Source organism: Delphinapterus leucas, chromosome 11 (assembly GCF_059928025.1).
Source record: "Delphinapterus leucas isolate spDelLeu-1000000601 "Yukka" chromosome 11, BTC_Dleu_Yukka2, whole genome shotgun sequence".
Classification (NCBI taxonomy): Eukaryota; Metazoa; Chordata; class Mammalia; order Artiodactyla; family Monodontidae; genus Delphinapterus; species Delphinapterus leucas.
Genome location: NC_143139.1, coordinates 19,094,140 through 19,115,611, shown reverse-complemented (window position 1 = coordinate 19,115,611; position 21,472 = coordinate 19,094,140). Strand labels below are relative to the sequence as shown.

Sequence of the window (21,472 nt, the reverse complement as noted above, 5' to 3'; positions counted from 1 at the left end):
TGAGAGTTGCCTCTGTTGAAAACTACTCCTTTCAATTTTCCTTTCTCTTTTGTAGAATTATAGTAACTGTTTTTTAAAAAAAATCTATTTCTGAAGTAATACCTGCCAGAATCTGTTGGCCAATTAAGATGTCTCCATTCTCAAGAAGTTGGTGCCCCCAGATCTCTTCACCATGCCCTTTCCGCAGTTGAGTTACATCTTCAACTATGGTCTTACATTTTTATGGGTTTTTAAGTGAAAATCTTAAAAAATGAAATTGTATCATTGTAATTGTAAAACATAAAAATGTAAAAACCCATTATTGTCATAGTCTGGCAAACTCTTGTAATGCGTAAGTAAACCTTTTCAGCAGGAGAATTCAAATTAGTTCATCCCTGTGTTACCCTTGACACTTGAGATTGAATCTCTCTTAGAAGCAGGAATTACTGTGGTTGCCTTTTCCTGTTGAAATAGCTTAGCCGGCATTTCTACCAAATTAATGATCAATCTATGTCTTGCAACTCATGGGAATGAAATAATGTCAATTTAAATCTTTTAATTAGTCATTATTCAACATTAGCACCCCTGTGTATTAGGGACAGTGCTGTGTACTTGAGGCACTGTATTGAACAAGAAAATATGTCCTCTGCCTTTATAGAGCTTACAGTTTAGATCAAATTATGAGTTTGTTAATCATGGCATATTTATGTGTGTGAATTCCTATAGGAACTGAATTAAGACCCCATACTGCTGAGCATGTCAGATCAGTTATATACCTGACTCGACAGAGGTAGCTGCTTGTTTTTCCACGTAAAGCAGCATCACTAGACATATTGCCTCATCGTTTTTTTAATACCTACCTTTTTAATCGATTTCTATAATCGCCCAACTTTATCCATGGCCAAAGCATAGTTAGATCAGTAGTTGGTTTGAAATTTTGCTTCACAATCCCTAACGAAAGACAGAAACACAGTATGTATAAATTCCTCTTATAATTTGCACTATCGCTCCCAAAAGGACGACATTTTTTCTCTCTTTAAACCATGCTCCCAACTTCCTAGACCCTAAAAGTATGTGAAATAAATGTAAGAAGTGGGGAAGATGAAGGAGAGAGAAAGATAGAAAGGAGCTGGGAGAAAGGAAAGGGGGAAGGAAAAGTAATTCAGCCAGATGCCTTCCGTCAGTCTAAAAGGAGATAGCAGGACCCAAGATGCAGATAATTGGAAACCTGTAGCAGAGATCTGTTTTCTTGAGTACACAAGCCCTATACACATTAACTTGTCTTCACATTTCAAATGACCAACATGCTTGTCTCGACTAGAATGTCTTAATTCTGAAAAGCTGTAATTGGGCAGTGAAAACAATTAGAGGTGTGAAGATAGGGACAAATGTTTTCCAGTCGTATGTACCAAAACACATAATGAAAGTCATTCGTACTGAAACACATTTTAATTGAAGACTTCTAAAAGATTTTTCATTTCTTTACTTTTCTTGGAAGTGTTTCAACATACCCAAGAACTGCGTATGTCAGGTTTCTTGGAAACTCTGGGACGCAGTGTTATTTATAATTGTCATCTCTGGTTAATTATAGCCTGATTGTATATTCAAATAATGTTATCTTTTACCACTCAGCTCTGTTACAGATTAGTGTCATAGGTGAATAAGTAAGCTTCTCAGGTAGGAAGAATCAGAAGAAGACCCTCATACATACATTTGTTTTGTAAAAACCACCTGCTTTGCGTCTTTAACACCCAAATGGCAAATGGCACGGTTTTGACCAGCTACATACTCAGGTTCTGACCTTATAAGCTTACCTGATAGGAAATCATAAAAACTTCAGTTTTTGTCCTGATCCTACCAGGGAACACTAATACAATACAGACTCAGTGCACTGCAATGAGGAACAGACCAGAAGTTTCCCTGATCACTACCCAATGTAGTTGTCCTAGAAAGATAATGCCCATGCTGTAATACCTGTTAGAAATGTTTGTCATGACATGTATCAGGATATCTAAATACAGTAGCTTCAACAAATACTGATTAGCTTTTAGCCTACAATGAAGTTCAGGAGTAGGAGGTTGGTGGCCTTAGCTCATTAGTTCAAGTGATGTCAGGGTTGAAATCACTTGATTATCTGGGTTGTTCCCTTAGAGTCACAAAATGTTGCTGCACCTACAACTATGCCATGAAGGCAGCAGACTCAGAAAGAAGTTATTTTCTCTTCGCTGAAGTTCGGTCTTCACTCACATAGTCATATTTCACTACACCCCTCAAGCTGACTTCCATAAACATCTCCTTTGGGTAGAACTGGGTCATTTGCACATCTTCATGACAGTTACTGGTCAAGGAAGAGAGACCACTTTAAATGGATCACAAATTATTTTCTGGAACTGAATTAGAGACCTTATCCTATCCTTCCTGAGGTCAAAGGATATCTTTTTTTTTTAAGAAAGGCAGACCGCTACCTGCAGCACCTCATTTGGATGTGTCTTGAGTCTTGGAAGCTTGACTAGCCTACTTTCTTCTAGGAATGGACCTTGAGAGCTTGTTTGGAGGGTCTAGCAGGGCAGAACAGCTTCTCATATACCCTCGACTGAAAAAGGGCCCTCCCCTATTGGGGAAGGCCATCCTCTTCCACTGAGCTTACAGCTCCAGGAAGGATGTACATGGATCCATGGGGCAGGAAAGGGGACACCTGTCTAGCCATCCAGATCAGCCAATCAACCCTGGTGATCAATGGGGTGACAGAGGTCGCAGCCAGATCACCCTCACATTTAAGGGATATCTTAAGACCAAAGGTTATATTGGCAGGGACAAAAAGAAAGACCAGAATGGCTACCAGGTAGGAAAAGGCCATTGTCAGCCACGGCTACATTATAAAAATGATACCAAAGCTCTCAAATATTTTCATCATAAAGCTGGTTTGTTTTGATTACATTTGATGTCATCTATCTAACTACTTTTGTTCTTCTCTGTTGCATGTCCAGGGCCTTATACCTTGTCTGTGTTTCAGAAAGAATTAAATGACATTCAAGAATGTGTACAAGAAAACATTGTTTGGTGCCAGGTTAAATCAATGAATGTATGTTCATCCACATACTTTCTACATATTAAGGCCAACTTCTGTATTACTTCTTGTATATAAAAAAGATGTCACTCACAAAAATAAACATACAAATATGTGCATGTATTTCTTAAGGTAGAGAATTTATTCATCAAACATTAATTGCCTGCCGTGTACCTGAAATCTAAACACTTGCACATGCTATGCATTCATCAATAACTGCAAGTAAGAATAGCTAGGAAAATGTCTTACTTTTCCTTCTGAGGTTCAGTGAAAATTCTTTGCAGATTTCCATAGAATAAGATGAAAATTTAGTGAATAATATGTATATTTTATTTTATTTATTTATTTATTATTATTATTATTTTTGTGTGGTACGCGGGCCTCTCACTGGCGCGGCCTCTCCCGTTGTGGAGCACAGGCTCCGGACGCGCAGGCCCAGCGGTCGTGGCTCACGGGCCCAGCCGCTCCGCGGCATGTGGGATCCTCCCGGACCGGGGCACGAACCCACGTCCCCTGCACCGGCAGGCGGACTCTCAACCACTGCGCCACCAGGGAAGCCCAATGTGTATATTTTAAATAATGATTTACTCAGTAATGAAACCAGTTTCTCTTTTTGGTGTCGGTCATATTCATAAGAAGTTTTACCACATACATTATAGATGGACTTGTAAACAAAGGTTAATTTTATTACTCTGGCACTTGAAAACCCTTCCAGTACAACCTCCTCTTTTCTGCCATTGTCAACCCTTTTCTTTCCCCTTAACAGAGTGCCAAACATGAAATGACAGTGACCAATGTTGACTTCATGTGGATGTTTAATAATGAAAAAAAGTGTGTCAGTCCCAGCATTAGTTACAAATGGCAGTAAGTGTATCGGATGGCAGCCCTGTAATAATTTTACATCCATCATTCTTTCCTGATGCTTCACTGGCCATCTGATGGATGGGGCCAGCAGTGTTAACTCTTCAGAAACAGACACAGTGTATCTACTTCAGCATTATCTAACATATGCTCCTTCTCTTAGATAAGGAGAAGGCATGTGAGGAATTGTAAACTACAGATTTGCTTTGAAAAAGTGAATATGAAGGAACTCATGCCTTTGTATTCAGTGGCAGGTACTACAATTAATTAATGATTTATGGGTGGCTTTTGTAGTTGTTGCCTTTAGCTAAAATGAATTAGAGAAGTCAGATTAGAGCTAGACATTTCAGTGGTAAGAGGAAAAACTCCATGAAGGAGGAAGCTATGTTAGGTAAATCGTTCAGGAGGAAATGAGATAGATCATTGCAACAGTGGGACAAAACAGGAGCTTTTCCTTGGGGGGGTGTGTGTGTGTGAGTGTTTGTCAAACAAAAATGTCCCCAAACTTTTAAATCTTCTGGTTAGAATTTACCTGAGCACAAATTAGAATAACACAAATGGTTAATATTTTCTTTTTATAAAAGTGAATATATATTATTTTTTATCTCTATGTAATTATTTATTTGGTGATTTTAATTAAAAGATACACAAAATCTGAAGTTGAATATTTGCCTTTTTATTATTGGAGTCTCTCTACTCTAAATATGTATGTAAAATGGATAGAGAACTACTTTCTAGACAGCAGATTATTAGAAAATCTAGACTAGTTTTTTATGTGCAAGCTGGCATTTGATCCTCAGGTTTTCTTTTCTTTTGTTTTTCATTCATAAAACCTTCTTAATACTGAGTGTCTTAGCTAGGGAACACTTTTTATGGGACAGGAGGGGAGAGGAAAACCCCTTAGTGAATATTATCAGCATCGAGCAGCCCGTTTTCAAAGACCATGACAAAAAGGCAAATAGGTATTATGTCATCACCCATCCATCACTCTATATGTCAGCCTTTCAATAATTCCAATTGACACTCTCGACAGGCTGGTGCAAGTTAAAGGGGCTGTTTGTTTCTAGAAATTGAGTATAGACTGTCTATAGCCTTTTGTTCCAGATGGTTTTCTTCTGTGTCTTTTCATTTCTTTCTTTTTCTTTCTTTTCTTTTTGGGGGTATTTAATTGAAATACATGCCGAGTTTGCAGACTGCAAAGATCAGAGCTGTTTTCGTCCAGCAGTGGTAACTATGCATTAAACATTTTGATTTGTTTGAGCTTGAAGTTTAGTCCTTTTTTGCCATTTGCTTCATGGAGTTTGTGTATATTTACAGCCTCTGCATTTAATGGCCACATGCCTTATTTTCACAGATGGCCAGTGGAAGACTTTTTCTTTCTCTTAGTATAGCCTGCTTTCAGTTTTGCTACATTTGTCACAGTGCCACTACTTGCAGCTAGCAAGTGCCCACGCTTGGTGGGGAGCAATTATGGTGTGAGTTTTTAAGGAGCTTTTTAAAGGGTTTTTTTTTTTTCCAGTAAACTTTTTATGGTTTAATTTTCAAGCCTAGAAAAGCTGTGCATGTTTTCAAACAGAGAGTCTTGTGTTCTTTACATCATTCTGGTAGAGGGGTTAGTGCAGGATGGTCCAATAAAATGAGACACACAGGGCATGCCAAATTGGGCTTTCAGATAGACACCCACAGGCCTCTCTGATGATTGAAATTGTCTGTTCATTTAAAGATATGAGGATAGGCTCACAATAGTATTCCTGAAAAAAAACGAGTTTGAAAACACCGTATGGAGAATGATCTAGATATTTTTAAAGTACATTTCCATGGTACATAGATAAAAGACTAGAAGAAGAATAAACAATCATTTTGCCAAGGTGATGGGGTTGGAAATTTACATGTCCCCACATTCCTGATTTTTTCAAATTTTCTGTAAGTAAAATAAGAATCACTTTTGTTGTTGGACCAGAAGTGTTATTTTTGAAAACCTGGTCTACTAAGAATGATCTTTCCTTCCCTTCTCCCTTGCTCCCTTCTTCATCCCCAAGATCAAATAGCTGTCTTCAAGACACTTAAACATTAAGGCACTGAAATAATCAAAGAGCCATTTGTTTTTCAATTATCCTCATACTTAGTAGATATATTGTATTCTCTATTGTCATTTATTGCAAGTGACTTTAACAATATGGATTTAAAATTATGAGGAAAATATTCTGAATTTAACATTTACTTCAAAGGGCCTCATTGAGTCTTTCCACTTATACCTTTTCTCTTTTACAAATGAGAAACACTTGTTTATGAGTATACGAGTAAAAATAGTAGTAATAATAGCTATTGATATCTAGTTTGTATCTTACCTTTTTCAACTGCTTTCACATCAAATTTCAGTTCTGTACAGTATTATAAGCAGAAAAGTATTCATATCTTTGTTTTAAAAATAAAAACCTTGAGGTATGACATTATTATAGGAATTCGAGTGGTAGATCAGTTTTTAAACCCAGGTCCTCTTGTTCAAATTTCAGTCTTTGTTTTAAAAATAAAAACCTTGAGGTATGACATTATTATAGGAATTCGAGTGGTAGATCAGTTTTTAAACCCAGGTCCTCTTGTTCAAATTTCAGTCTCTTTTCTAATGGGCCATGCTGAAGATGTTCAAGAAAGTAACTCAGTGCCTGTTTGATTAGATTGTACCCCAGCGTTGGCCATATGTATCATTTAGTACATTTTTGAGGATTTATCACACACACACACACACACACACACACAAATCCTTTAATCAATCAGCATCTCCATCATTTGTGTATCTTTTTTCCAACTCTTTGTTTTTCCTGTTTCTGCCCCCTTTCTAGGTCTTCCTTTCTTCACCACGCACCAGCCCCCTTCATTAGAGAATGAGCCGGGAAACAGAAAGAATATGTTCCATCTTCTTTATTTTGCTTCTCATAGCAGCTCTCCTAAAACATGTGAAGTTTTAGCTGTTCATTAAAATGAGATTTTAAATATCTATTCTACTCTAAATTTTCTCCCCTAAAACTACCATGGATGATTGAAAAGCGAACTATAACCCCGCTGTGCCTCTTTCTATTCGTCAGACCCAGCATTTCGGAACCAAACCATTTCTCTTTAAAACAGTCCAATTATATTTATTTAACTGAGGTAACTACTGGCTACTGAGGCTGCATTTATAAGAATATGTACAGTTTTACAGCTTTTATTCTATGAAAAGGAAAAATTAAAAGAGAAAAGGTCTATACGTTTCTGTAGCTCACTAACTGAGTGACCCATTGTTTATAGAACAGTTACCATCAGACAACATTCCAGTTGTGTGTTTACATCTGTGCAGCCCTCCCACCTACCGGACACCCTGTGTGGGTTGTGAATTCTATTATTTTACTTTGTTGGCCTCCTGTTTTTCTCACATTAAGCCTTCTGATTTGACTTGGTGCGCACAGCATCTGTATCTGCTCTGGTTTGAAATAAAGTCATTTTTTTAGACTTTGGCTGAATGCTGAACACATATACAGACACTTGAAAACTCAGGCCTTAGTTTTTTCCTCTCCTGCCTTCCCTCTTCCACATGTACAGACCATAAGCACCCCTGGAACAAGTAAGCAAGGACCAATATTTTACCATGATATATTCATGTGCACCCTCTTTGTGAATGACTTCCTTCCTACGGATTCCTTTGAGTGGCTCTTTGGTTCATTACCCCACACACTCAATGACTTCTTCCTCTCTACGGCAGTCATGTTGAATTTGGACATATGACTGCGTGTTTCACAATGCACTTAGAATCTGTAAATCTGAGTATTATTGGACAGTCCCTTCACAAAATGTATTTCAATAATCATATTTTTGGTTTTTGTTTCATAATTTGAAATATCTTCCTTGAATTTAAGAAAATGATGATAGAATTCTCAATTATAAATGGAGTACCTTTACATTTTGAAACATAATTAACAGCTTCTGAGGAAACTATCATCATGGATAGAGAAACATGTATAGCTGTATACATTTGTCAAAATATTTTTGTTTTGTTTGAGCAACTCCAGTCAAGTGGAACATAGAATTGAAAGAAAATGTAAAGGGCCTTTAATTCAACATATCATCTGATGTTGAATTGCCAGGCAGGTAGTCATATGACCAATACTTGAAAACCTCTAGGGAAGTGAAATTTTTTGCATCCTAAGACAGCCCACTCAATGGAGAGACAACTATTTTATATAACTCTTCCTTCAGTGGTTCGTTATCTTTCACTTGATAACTTACAACCATTGGTCAGTATTCTGTCTCTTTACTACATATGGCCAAATCCTCTCTTTTTCACAAATAAGAGATCTTGATTCTTTTTAAACATGGAGATTCTTAAGATATTTAAAGATAGAGATTGTCGATCTCCTCTTCAACTCTCCCTTGCAAGTTCCTGTGCAATTTCTCCATGAAGACAACAAGGATATTGATAGGAACATAACCCAAAGCTGAGTTAAGTCCAAAACATTATGACCATGGTCTGCATTCCAGTTTTTGTAGAAAAAGAAACTAGACCATTACAACATAGTTTTTTGTAATGAATCCATACTAGCTTCTTGTTGTATCACATCCTGTACTAAGTGCTCTTAACTAATCGTATAACAATCAGTTCTGTCTTTTCTGGAACATACATTGAGTGCTCAAGTCATTGTTCCACAAATTCTCTCTTTATTCATGAAAACTCAGAATTAGTTATTTATGTACAATTCCTAATATTTCTCCCACTTTAAAATCAGTTCTTTAAAAATCATAAATAGGGATTCATCAATTTTATCCACAAGTCATTTTACTATCTTAGAAATGTATTCATCCAGATTAAGACTTAAATTCATAGAAGCTGTGTGTTTCCTTCAAAACAATTCTATCTTCAGCTTTGTAATACTTCTTAAGAAAACTTGATCTGCCAATACAGTTCACTTTGACCAGATTGCCTGATGAAACTAAGTTTCTATGAAATTTAGCAAGAATTATACTTCAAGAAACATTTCATGAAGCTGGCTACCAAAGTTCACAAAAGGAAATTAGATTGTGGAAACAAAATTATGGGTTCTAATTTATTATTTTCTCCACTAGGGGTATCTCTGAATTTAGAAGGGGGAAAAAGTCAGGATTAGATAAGGCTTTTTTTATAGTTGACTAAACCACAAGACACTTATGGACCTTTCCAACCCCTTAGCTCATATATCCATATGATTCTCTGATGGAGAAAATGAATGGAAAAATATTCCTGAAGGATACTAGATTTCAGAGTATCAAAGTGGCTGAGAAATTCACATTTGACCAGAATAAAATTAGTAAAAGATTTCTTCAGATTGCATTTTTGTTGGTGTTGGAGGGAAATGTATGTGTGTATGTGTGTGTGTACTTGTACATAATTTATTGTATATCTTTTACAACAAAGCTTTCTTTCCCATTTGTGCAGTTAGATTACGTGGGTGGATGCTTATTTTTTAGAAAATGGCAATCTCAGTAAGCAAGGGTGACACCAAGAGATTGAAGGGGATCTCAGACACATGCATTGTTTTTTATGTTTTTCTTAAGCTGATGAAAAAATTCTCCAACCGATAAATCGTTATGACATTATAAATAATCTTTCATCTTCTTTGGTGGTCTGTGAGGGTCACATAATTGGAGGGTTAAAAACCTTTTTTGTTTCTTTTTTCTTCCTGTGTCATTAGTATAGAAGGAGATCATAAAAAAGGTCAGCCAGAAGGGGTTTAACTGTTACTGAGTCAACATTTGACAGTCACACTCTATTCTGTCATTTCATGCATGTGTTTTTATGTGTTTTATAGCTTTGTGAGCTTTATTTCAGGGATGTCCATTATCATAGCCAATCCACAGCCCATCTCTTTCTTTGTGTATGTGTATCTGGTGGTGAGCAAAGCTTGTCACATATAAATCCCAATTTCAAGGAGTAATAGAGGAACCATCTACTCATGCAGTTTAGGCTTAGGTAACTAAGGAAATATCTACTTCCTCTAGAGCACAGTTTGTGTGGTTTTTTTGTTTTGACTGCTCTATGAAATATCGACAAACAATGTGCCTTTGAGCCTTTACAAACACAGTGAATTTTTAGTTGTTTTCTATATAGTTGAAGTAATGGAATAGGAGAACTTTTCAACTTAAATATGTACTAGACTTATATTATGGGGCTATAAACCATCAGGCCTGAGAATCAAATGGAAAATAAAAAAGATTAAATACATTGTCAGGGATGATGCGCAAGAGGAAAGAAAAAATCCCAACAACTTTTAGAGTTGTTACAAACATTCTCCTTTCTAATGCATATTTGTCCACTACTCTGGCTGTAGACAATAAAGGATCGTAACCACAGCAGGATACTTAATACTCATATTGAAATAACTATTCCTGTAATTCTTATATTTTAGGAAGAATCTTTATCTTTTTCATTTCCCCTGTTTACTTTTTCCCTAATATTAAAAGCATATCTTTTTCATTTTTTAAACTAATGAGAATCCGTCATATATTACAGCACCATTTTACAAATTAGGATTCTGAAACTCAGGGAGGTTAATTGATTTGTCTAAAGTAGTATAGCTAATATATATGGCAGCGTTTGGTTAAAATGTCATGTTCCTGATCCCAAAGCCATTATTTTCTATATGGGTTATTTTCTCTATTTTCAAACATGTTCTTTTCCCACTGATCTCTATAGCCTTTTGCCATTCAGAACGTTGTTTGCTTAGAAAGCACTGATCTTTACTGACCACTTCTAATCAGCTAATTACCCACATCTCTTTAGATATTTCTTGGCTCTCCTTGTTGATTCCCACCATAGTCTGGTGTCATGTGCAAACAATACACGTGCTGTTTTCCATTATGCAAGTCATTGGATAAGCCACAGAGCCCAAAACCAGCTGCCAAATTCCCTAAGTGAATATTAACACATTAATAATAGTTATATGAATGTTGAGTTTTAGAGTTATTCATTTGACCCCAAGAAACTATATTGTCTAAAACTTTCTTTTCTTCTGTAGATCAGATATAATTCACTTGAATGTTTCTTAAAGTCAACATAGGATCAGAAAATTTTTCAAGTTAAGACAAACTTTACCTTAAGTTTCTTCTTGATCTTAGTAAACCTACAGAGTTGTATAAGGTTTGATTAGCCAGATAGGACTCATCTTTCCAAAGGAATTCTAGTTGTTATCCAATAGCTAGTTTTTATCCAATAGAAAGCATACAGGTCATCTTGCTTGGTCCTTATTTGTAAATCCTCAGGACTATTTCATTTTGGCTACTTTGTAGTAATTAATCTGTTTGCACCCTATACTCTGATGTTCCTCAGAGCAGTTCAGAATTTTGGCCAATATTTCTTTAAGTGTGTTTTTTGTTTGTTTGTTTGTTTTATTTCTAATAGGAAAAAAGTAGAAGAGAGAAGGATGAATGAATCTTATAAGTTTCAGGGCAGTGTTTGGATAGTATTGAGAAGGCAGAAAAGTATGAGTGCTACACTGGATTTATGTTCAAGAACACTGGTCTTAGACTGGCGGCATGTGGTGGTCTTTTTCTGTAAAAATTCTTGACTGATGTGCTCTTTATCAGAACCAGTTGGAACTAAGGGTATAAGTTTGGTAAAAATTATCACCTCTGCCCATCAACATATTTTTCTATTTCCATAAACTCAGTCTCTTTGGTGTTTCTTATTTCCAGCATCTTCCCATTTACCACCTCCCTACCTGACATTTACTGCCCTCATTTTGTTTCAGCGGTCTCTATTTAGAAAGGATTAATTTAATTATAAGAACTTTGAGACTCACCTTTTCTCAGTAATATTCACACATTTGAAAAGAGGCTTTGGAAAGGGAAATATTTAACCCAGGGTACAGTATCAGAAACGGTTGAGTTTTAGACATGACAGTGCATAGTTGGACTCTTTGCGAAGGGGACGGCCAGAAACGGATGGGATTAGAAGTAGTAGGATGAAAGGAATCTTCCCAGTGTACCAGCATTCGTGCTTTATAACATTTGGCTGACTTTCCTCCTATATTCCTGAATAGATTGAATTTAAACTTTTGAAGGCTATTCTTAAATCCAACTCATTCTTTTGGTAGTTCAGTATATTATCTAGAATCCTATTCACACATAGATTTATATCTACCTATATACGTAAGAACTAAATATGAACTTTTACAATGGAATCAATATTCATATGGAATTGTATAGCTAATTATTTACTATATAACCACTGTATTTTTTATATATATATATATATATATATACACCATATATTTACCATATAACCATTTGGGTTTTATGATTATACCCCTTACCTCAATTCCTCTGTCTTCTGAATTTATTGTCAGCAAGAGTTTCTAAATTGTGGCAGTGTTACCATTTTGTTTTACATGCTACTGTAAGGTGCTTTAATTAAAGGCACACCACACCTTCTTCAGGTCCTCCAATCACTTTTCATTTACCCTGTTCACATGACTGAGAATTAGCTTAAATGACTATGCAAAAGGTCACAAAAAAAGTGCAGCTTACTGTGTTTACTTCCACTGTCTCCTACTGGCATCCTCTTAAGAAGTATCATAAATTCCACTTTTGGGTAGCTAATTGAATCATTTTATTATACTCTGTGCTTTAGAGGTAGATGATTAGAGGTTACTTATTGTAAAAACTACTTGTGACTTTCCAGCTCATCCTTTGCTAATTTTAGCTACTTGGTAAGATGGTGCAAGATCCATACAGCTGAATGCAGAATCTTCAGAGTCACTTAACATTTCATTTTTTCTACTCCGACTGCCTTCATTTTGCTGTTTCTTCTTGAAAGACTTTACTTCAAAATAGAAAATATGTAGCATTATTGCCCCATACACTTTTAAATAAAAACCTGAGAGGTGATCCATGCCCAGTACATTCCCCAAAGATAGTACAGTAAAGTATTTACTGACCCGGGGACTCTCAGATTATGTTGATGGAATGTGTGTTTTTTTTTTTAATGTAACTGTCTTCTATTTTAACAGCTACATTTACTATAAAGACAGTCTGTTAAGCTGGTGTCCTTGGTGCTCCTGGGCTCAGCTGAATATATACAGCAGACTCTCTCAGCAAAAGAACTGTAGAACATGTAAAGCAGATGAAAATGCCAGTTTCATACACAAAACAAAATTGGGTGAGGTCCTACGTTTTTAAATATATAATTTATTTCAACTTTAGTACTATATAATCTTATAGAACTAAAGTTGGTATAAACTATTTTGTTTTCAGTTTCTCTACTGTATTTTATACTGATTGACAATTTAAAATATTTTTTCTTTTAAATCGTATATCACACTTTGATGAAAAGAGACATGGATTCCAAGGCCCCTAAATTAAGAGAATTTTTCATCTAGTATGTATAGTTGTAATACTGTCAGAGATTTTGTAGAGATAAAGTATATACTGTATGAAGAATTTCAGTACCCTGTTGACTCTTGTTGGGAACGTTAGTTGGGTCCTTTACCTGTAATACAATAATCTTAAATAGTTGATTATTTTCTGTGAACCTGTTGTTTTTTTTTTTTTTTTTTTTGCCGTACGCGGGCCTCTCACCGCTGTGGCCTCTCCCGTTGCCGGAGCACAGGCTCCAGACGCGCAGGCTCAGCAGCCATGGCTCACGGGGGCAGCCGCTCCGCGGCATGTGGGATCTTCCCGGACCGGGGAACGAACCCGTGTCCCCTGCATCCGCAGGCAGACTCTCAACCACTGCGCCACCAGGGAAGCCCTCTGTGAACTTTTTATTGTGTCAGTAGCTGTTCCGCAGCTACTGATTCATTTGTGTAACTCGTGACTGTGTTCCTCAGAAAATGAGGTGCATGATTACCAAGAAACATGAGCAAATTTTATGAAATCCAATAGGTGCTTTTCTTAAAGCTGCTTTGGAACCGCATCATCCTCAGAGCAATGATGGAAAGTTCTAGAGAGAGTTGTAAACCTTTTATTATATGCTTTTCTGTTCTTAAAATCACCCAATTACTTAATTTGGAAATAGTTTAAAATCTCATGTGGTGTAGACTAAGCATTATATTTTTCTTGAAAATAATTTACTTTGTAATGCCATGTTCTCCATGAATTCAGATCATGCACTGCATGCTTTCAGATGACTTGATGTCTTTGCAGATCTAATTTTGGTATATTTGTATCTCAGATAATTCTCCGACTCAATATTTTGGCTTAGCAATCCAAATCAAATCATGGTCCAAGTAGCAGGCACTCACATTGAATGTACAGAGACTTGACAAGCAATTAACAATGAATATTGAAACGTCTTCATTACCCTTGCATGAGGAATGCAGATGGCATTTAGGGAGATGGCAACCCGAGGGCACTACTGTGAATTATGTTTCAATCATTTGGTCACCTGACTATTGGAAGACTTTCTCTGGGCCTCATGCCACTTCTATACTTTTCCTGTCTGGCTAAAAATAAAGCAGGCATTCCAAATGTTGTAAAACAGGTTGCTTCCATGAAATTTCTATGCACATTTTGTGATTTGGGAAGGTTGTCTCCAAGGATCCCAGCATCCATCCTTTAGGCTTAGCAAACCCAAATGCCGAGACTGTATAGGGGATTCTGCGAATCAGAGTCCCTTCAAACATCCTGCTGATCATTGGCTTCAGTTACCTCAGTTATAACGTGCTGAATGTGCAAAGGTGAATAAATCAGCATCTCCTCCCTTCCAGGAGTTAATGCGTTATATATAGCCCAAGGAAAAAAATGTCTTTGAATAATTATAATTTCCAGATTGAGATCTCATTATAAATTTCTTTTTTAAAGGAAAAAACAACACTGGAGAGTCTGACTCAGCAACTGGCAGTTAAACAGAATGAAGAAGGAAAATTTAGCCATGCCATGATGGATTTCAATATGAGTGGAGATTCTGATGGTTTGTGAAATTTTTCGTATATATTCCAGGAGTGTGCAGAAGTGTCTGCTTAATACCAATTAAAACTACTAAAAAATATACAAGACAGCCACCTCATACCTGATCATTACAGTAAGAGTTCACATGTACTGAGTGGTTCCCACCTGCCAAACGCTCTGCTGAGTATAAATCATCTCATTACTCCCCAGCACAACCTGTGAGATAAGAACTCTTACAGATATAGAGATTAGCCCTTAGGAATTTTGAGTCATATTTTCCAAGACTACAGGGCTGTAAGCACCAAAGGCAGGTCTTGGATTCAAGATGGCATGATTCTAAAGCAAATGCTCTCAATCATCATTGTCCCTGTCTCTCACTTCCCTATTTCTTACACCTGAAACAAACTTTTCAAAAATGTTTTTCTATAAGCACATTTTGAAGTTTTCATTTGTCAAACCCTGACCAGAATACATGGCTCAGAGGACATTTTCAGGATAGTTTCTTGCATCTGGGACCCTTTCCCTCTTATACTATCTACCATACAGTCAGGTGCCCTGCCTACCCTCTGTAACCCAACTAGAGCTCCAGCGGTACAGTCTCATGCTTCCCTCACATGCCTTGAGACTTCTGTTGTCTGCATCATCTTTGAACGTTCTAAATATCCACAGGGACAACTAAATAAATTGATGCTCTAATTCTAATAGCACAGCAAAGAGGGAAAAAGAAGAAAGTGCTTTTCCTCTTACACTGAGCCCCGACTGGCACCCTCTCTCCAGTGTCAGGTGACATACATGCATTTCAAGAGCATGGTCCTCAACTTTGTTACCACGGCAGAAGCTCCCTGCATACAGAAAAAGACTGAACCAGGGCAAACCAGTGAGCAGCCAAGGGGCTAGCCAAACTTGAGCATTTAACCAGATAATTCTGTCGAGACCAAATTTTATTGAACTGGATATCCAAGAAAAGTCTGTGTTTTTCTAGCCTATTGTATCCAGATGTTTCCTTTTCTTTTCTGCTTTGCTTGGCTAAGATAAACCTGGCCTAAGTACATACAGAGAGCTTGTTTAGCTTTGATGAAATCACATAATGTTCATTTTATTGCTTATGTTGCTGTAAGGTGTAAGAACAAGAAAAAGCGGCTGTGCAAATGATCATTTGCCTACAAACCCATTTTAGGAAGATGTCACCATATATTAGCACTCATTTTTGTCAATAAAAAGACAATTACTGGTAATAACACATTTCATAAATTTTAAGTTGTGTCAGCGTGATAAAATATACCCACGGTAATCAGCATTAAAACATCAAAATTTTTGTTGCTGTTATTTGTTATATTCAGTCATGCTCATATGCAAAATATTTTCCAATCTTCATCAGACCAAAGAGCATACTATGAAAGAGAAATAATAAGAAATTCCAAATAAGCTATGTTTTTTGTTTGCTGCTACAGAGGTCTTCAAGTCTGGGTAATTTTGTTTGATTCCTGTTCCTTCAAATTAAGAAAGGAAAAGGAGGATGAAGGAAGAAAAGAAGAGCAGTGCTCTAGAAAAATCCCAAAATATTTGAAAGTTTTACATGCTAACAGAATATATCTCTTTCATCTTTTGTAATGACAACCCTGGAGAACATAGTGCCAGAGTTATATGGTTTGCTTCTCCTTACTTTCTTTGCCTAAATTCAAGTATCATTGGAAGCAGTTTAATCTGCTGAAGCCACTCTACAAAGTCAGATAAAGCCTAGAGGAGTGCCTGAAGCTCCCCAGGGTTCCAGTGTGACACTTGGTCATGTTTTTTCATCCTGAGTTTTGCTGTTTGGAATGTAATTATCAATGGATCTCTTTGGATAACTTAGATGTTAGTGGGAAAATTCAGGGAAATGAACTTTTTTTTTTTCACCTTAAATATGTGACTGTAGACGTCGTAAGAAACCATAGAATGTAACCATTTGTTTGTTCTTTTCCTACCATTTTCAAGTATGTTTTGGGAACCAGACTATCATTGCTGCATCAGCATATTTAATTTCAAAGAAAAGCCAAACACATTATAGGAGATATCTATATTGTATTTTAACCTTAAACATTTATTTAGCAGTGTTTTTATATAGCCTCAGAGAGAGAAAAAGTATGCTATGTTCTGTCAGTCTTCAGGTAGCAGAGACACATCCTTACCTGTAGTCATCCATTCTGCTGAACAGTTTGGTGTTTCACAATTTTGTAAGCTTTTTGACCTATCTAATATTTCTACAGTACCGGCATGCCTGTTGACCTAACCCAACTATTCTCTTTCCAATTTGTATCAAAGATCACATATTCAAGTTTCTCGTGTGCTCTTGAAAGTAAATGGTGAAACAGTCCATAGTCCATTGAAAGAAAGGAAAAATATATTAGAAATGGACTTAAAAATACAAATAACAACATTTGACACCTCAAGGCTTATCACAGAACCTTCATAAACAAGCATCTGGCTCAAGAACTAGAAGTACCATTATTTGATGTGCTTTTGATTTTCAGATATTTTAATAGACTGAAAAACAATAATGCAAGGAAGGGAATTGCCATAAGTTTTAACACTAACGTGAAGCAATGTTCCCTGTTTTTAGGAAGTGCTGGAGTCTCAGAATCAAGAATTTATAGAGAATCCAGGGGGCGTGGTAGCAATGAACCCCACATAAAGCGTCCAATGAATGCCTTCATGGTGTGGGCTAAAGATGAACGAAGGAAAATCCTTCAGGCCTTTCCTGACATGCACAATTCCAACATCAGCAAGATACTGGGTAAGAAAAGTATTAAGGGTTAAATGATGTATGAAATACAGGTACAGTTTTGTTTTCTGCATTTGTTGAAAGAGACTGGGTTTGGAAGCCAGGCAGCTCATGTTTTCTGCTTATCTAAAAATTAGGTACATCGTATTGAGCCTTTTCTTCTGACCATGAAGCATTCCACATTTATCGAGAAATTGTGCCCAGATTCTGATTTAGATGTGTGTTCCTACACTAGTTGTTGTAATATTTCCTCTTCTTCAAAAATTTAAAATATTTGTATTAAGACTAGAAAAAAAGCTCTTTTCACACAAGCCACTCAGTATTGGTATTGACCTTATTTGTTCTTTTCCTTTGTAAACACTATAGAATTCGTCATGTCATGGGGGTGAGGGTGGAGGTGGAGATGATGTCTGCTCTAATACTATAATTGAAAATCAGTTTAGATTGTCAGGACACAAGAAGACGTTTGGGTGTACATTTTTTAATTTTTACTTTTAGTATCCTTACGCATATTTTCAGTATCATTTAAAAAGGGACTTTCCCTGCTATTGCAGCTTTCAGCTTAACAGATGACAAAAGTACATATTTACCCAACATACATAGACACTGAAGCACACAGCAAAGATGGTTGAAAGGACAGAGTACTGATTATAAAGAGACCTATTATACACCAATTTAAGTCCCAGAAAGAAGGAAGGGAAGAGGCCATTTCTTTGGTGCTGTTCTCTTGACATCATTACCATCATCAATGTCATCCTCACCATCATCTTTACCTTCAAGAGCATGGTGTCCAGGTTCTTGACAACCTAAGCAAGTTTTTATTTTCTCTGACTTCTAAGAGCTAAATTAAAAAATTAGAAGACAAACACTTAACTCTGTCAGCACATTTTGTCTTTGACAAATAAGTAACAAAATTTGTGGAAGTTATTAAAGCTTTGTTAAAATCCATAGTGCACTTGGAATTACACGTAGCTAATGTAGTTTGCCTCTTGGTTCTTTACATTAAGGAACCGATCATCTGAAAGTGGTTACTAAACATGTACATGCGTTTTTATGATCCCATATTTTCAACAATGGTAATAGGGTGCCTCCCAGTCCACAGTGTACATTTGTAATGAAACAAAAACAAACAAAAACCGGTAACTACTTAAACTTGTGTCTCAATTTTCATCTAAATGATTTTGAGCTCTTTAGATGAAGGCTATCTCAAAAGATATGAACATGCGAAGCTTTATGTGTACATAGAAAACATGAATATTTATGCATAAATATGTATGAATATTTATGTATAAATATATATCCAAATATAATAAAAAACTGAAACTGATCAAAAGAAAATGCATATTTTTTGCATCTCTACCATCTCTGATCTATTTTTCTTTTTTTGAAAACATTCTACCTTCCATATGAATTTTTCGTTTAAAAAAATACCATATCTGTTTCATTTGGGAAAACTCTAGAAAAGAATAAAATACTTGATGTAAGCTTATTTCATATTTTAATATATCAGTTATTATCAAATTAGAAATCCCCAAATGTCAAAAAAACACTAAAAACTAAGATTGTTTAACGTGTCTTTATGTCATTCATTTATGTGTCTGAATACTAAAAAAATAATAATCACTGATTAAAACCTTACTCTAAGTATGAGAGAAATACCAGTGAAATATTTTAGGAAATAGAGCAAAAGCCTTCATGGGAAAGAGATGACTGGCTAAAAGAATTCCTTTCTGGTTTGAAGGAGAGAATATTAGAATGACTATATGATTATATCATAATAGGCTGCATGAAAGAGAATGCTGCCTAGCTTAAGATTTTTCAATGAAATTATATTAATTAAAGATATAGCAGGAAAAAAAAACCCCACCGAGGTGTCTTGGGCCTCAATATTTAGTCATAGCGTCAAATAAATGAGTGATCTTCGAATATCCACAAGATCATTCTAGATGGCTCATTTCATATAAAAGTACAAAGAAAGCTTGATGTTTTCCCTTTTACTAATTGTTTTGGATAACAGCCTCCGACAGCATGCTGCTAATTCATTCTGCTTAAAACAGGCGCTTGAGCTGGGTTGACATTTTACGTAGTCTCTGGAGATCCTAGTTGACATTTTAAAGGGCTTCTAAGCATTTTATAATACCCTAAAATCTGGTTTTAATAAGCCATTCTGCTGAAATTGTTAACATAAGGAATCACCTTTTACCGTTTGGCTCTAGATCAGGGGACGGGGGACATCTTTTTCTGATTAGGTACACAGTGGTTAGAGTAAAATGTGCAAACTCATTACAGACCCCATGGAGATGACACTGTTGCCCAGCTCAAACTCTTCATTTTTATTGTGTTGCCAGGCTTAGAAAGGAAAAGAGTACTTTCAAGACTGATTTTTTTTTCTCATTTTGAACATCAAATATTTTCGATTGAATCTTCTTTTTTATCATCAGGAGGAATATCTGAATGTACTTAATTCTTTTTGCATCGTTGAAGGCTCATCTTTTGAAAGCAGCAGGGAACTTTTACTCCCTGTACGTGGTCCAGGGTGAGCAGCCAGCCACACCCAAATCAAGGAGATGTTTTCATCTCTTTTGAAGGTATCTAAAATGCTGCCCTCCCATCCTCATCTAGTGAGTTTCAGGGGGTTACACTGCAGCTACAAACAGTGGTTGGTGTACCCGCAAAGCCATTGAAACCAAAACCAAACTGTCATTTGGTTATCCCCATTCGAAAGCTATTATTAAAAAATGATAGCTGCCTTTGCCACCAAACGGAACCACTGCTCTGCTCGGTCGTATAATGGAGCAGTTAGCTTAAGCATTAACTGGGTCAAATTGGCCCTTAATTCTTAATTTTGAAAAGACGTGTAACAGTGATATGGCCATATTTTTCAATATAGCTTAGAATTCAGTGATACTTCCAGAGAAACTATATTATCAAGTTTCAAAATATTTTGATTCCAGTTCATACCACAGTTAGAGGCCAACTTATTTGAGAATTTACACATCTTTTACTATCCTTTTTTTCTCTGCATTTTAGCCAGAACAGCTTTAGGTTCCTCTACTCCCCCTTCCCACTACAAGGCCTTGACCATTCTATTCTTCCTCCATAGGCGGCTCTTGTTTTTTTTCAATCCCTCTAGGAGTCATTTCTGCAGCGATGCCTTCCTGACCTACAGAAGATTGATCTCACCTCCTTATCATGTGTTCTCATAGCTTCCTGTACTTTCCACAATTAAAATTATACATTTTGCAATTACGTATGTAATGTATTTCTTCTCGGCCGGAATATAAGCTCCAAGGAGATAGGAACCATAACAACTCACTGCTGCATATCTGGTGATGAACACAGCATCACGCACGTAGTAGGACATCTAAACATGGCTCTTACGTTCCAAGGCATGTTCCTATGGGGCATAATCATTCCCTTTCCTTAGAGAAAACTCTTCTTTTTTGAGCTGATAGAACAATTTAGACTTAGGGAAGAATCTTTGGCAATTCCTATTCTAACTGAGAATGCTAGTTTCTTTGTTTTATTTGGTGGTAAACATAGTTAGTGAATTTCAAGCCAACCATCCTTGATCCACTGTTTGATTTCTTTAATTATTCAGTAAGTTATTCTGATAAGTTTGCTTTTCCACTTCCTATTCTGAGGGTCAAAATTCTGGTATACATACATATAAGAAACTCCACAAGAAGAATTGATCTAGTTCAATAGTATTATAGGTTTACTTGTGTTTATATTTGCCCTGAGAACGACATAATGATTTTCAAGTTCCTCTAGAAAATAATGTTGAATAATAAAGCGTTTGAGATTGTACCTACAAATGATACGGCCTGACCAGCTAACTAAATGTTGGACACTGTATTTAAATACAAGTTTGAGAAAGGAGTAGAAAAATTGTTATTATTTGAACTGTA

General features: G+C 36.3%; 1 protein-coding gene across 11 annotated transcripts in view; it reads left to right on the top strand.

Moving 5' to 3' along the window:
* SOX5 (SRY-box transcription factor 5) overlaps positions 1 to 21,472 on the top strand; it is a 997,502-nt gene that overhangs the window by 967,574 nt on the left and 8,456 nt on the right. For all 11 annotated transcript variants that reach the window (XM_089919966.1, XM_089919964.1, XM_089919967.1 and 8 more), the window contains 2 exons: positions 14,714 to 14,822; positions 17,400 to 17,573. In XM_089919966.1, the coding sequence (XP_089776092.1) occupies positions 14,714 to 14,822; positions 17,400 to 17,573 (283 nt within the window). The remainder of the gene's footprint in view (positions 1 to 14,713; positions 14,823 to 17,399; positions 17,574 to 21,472) is intronic.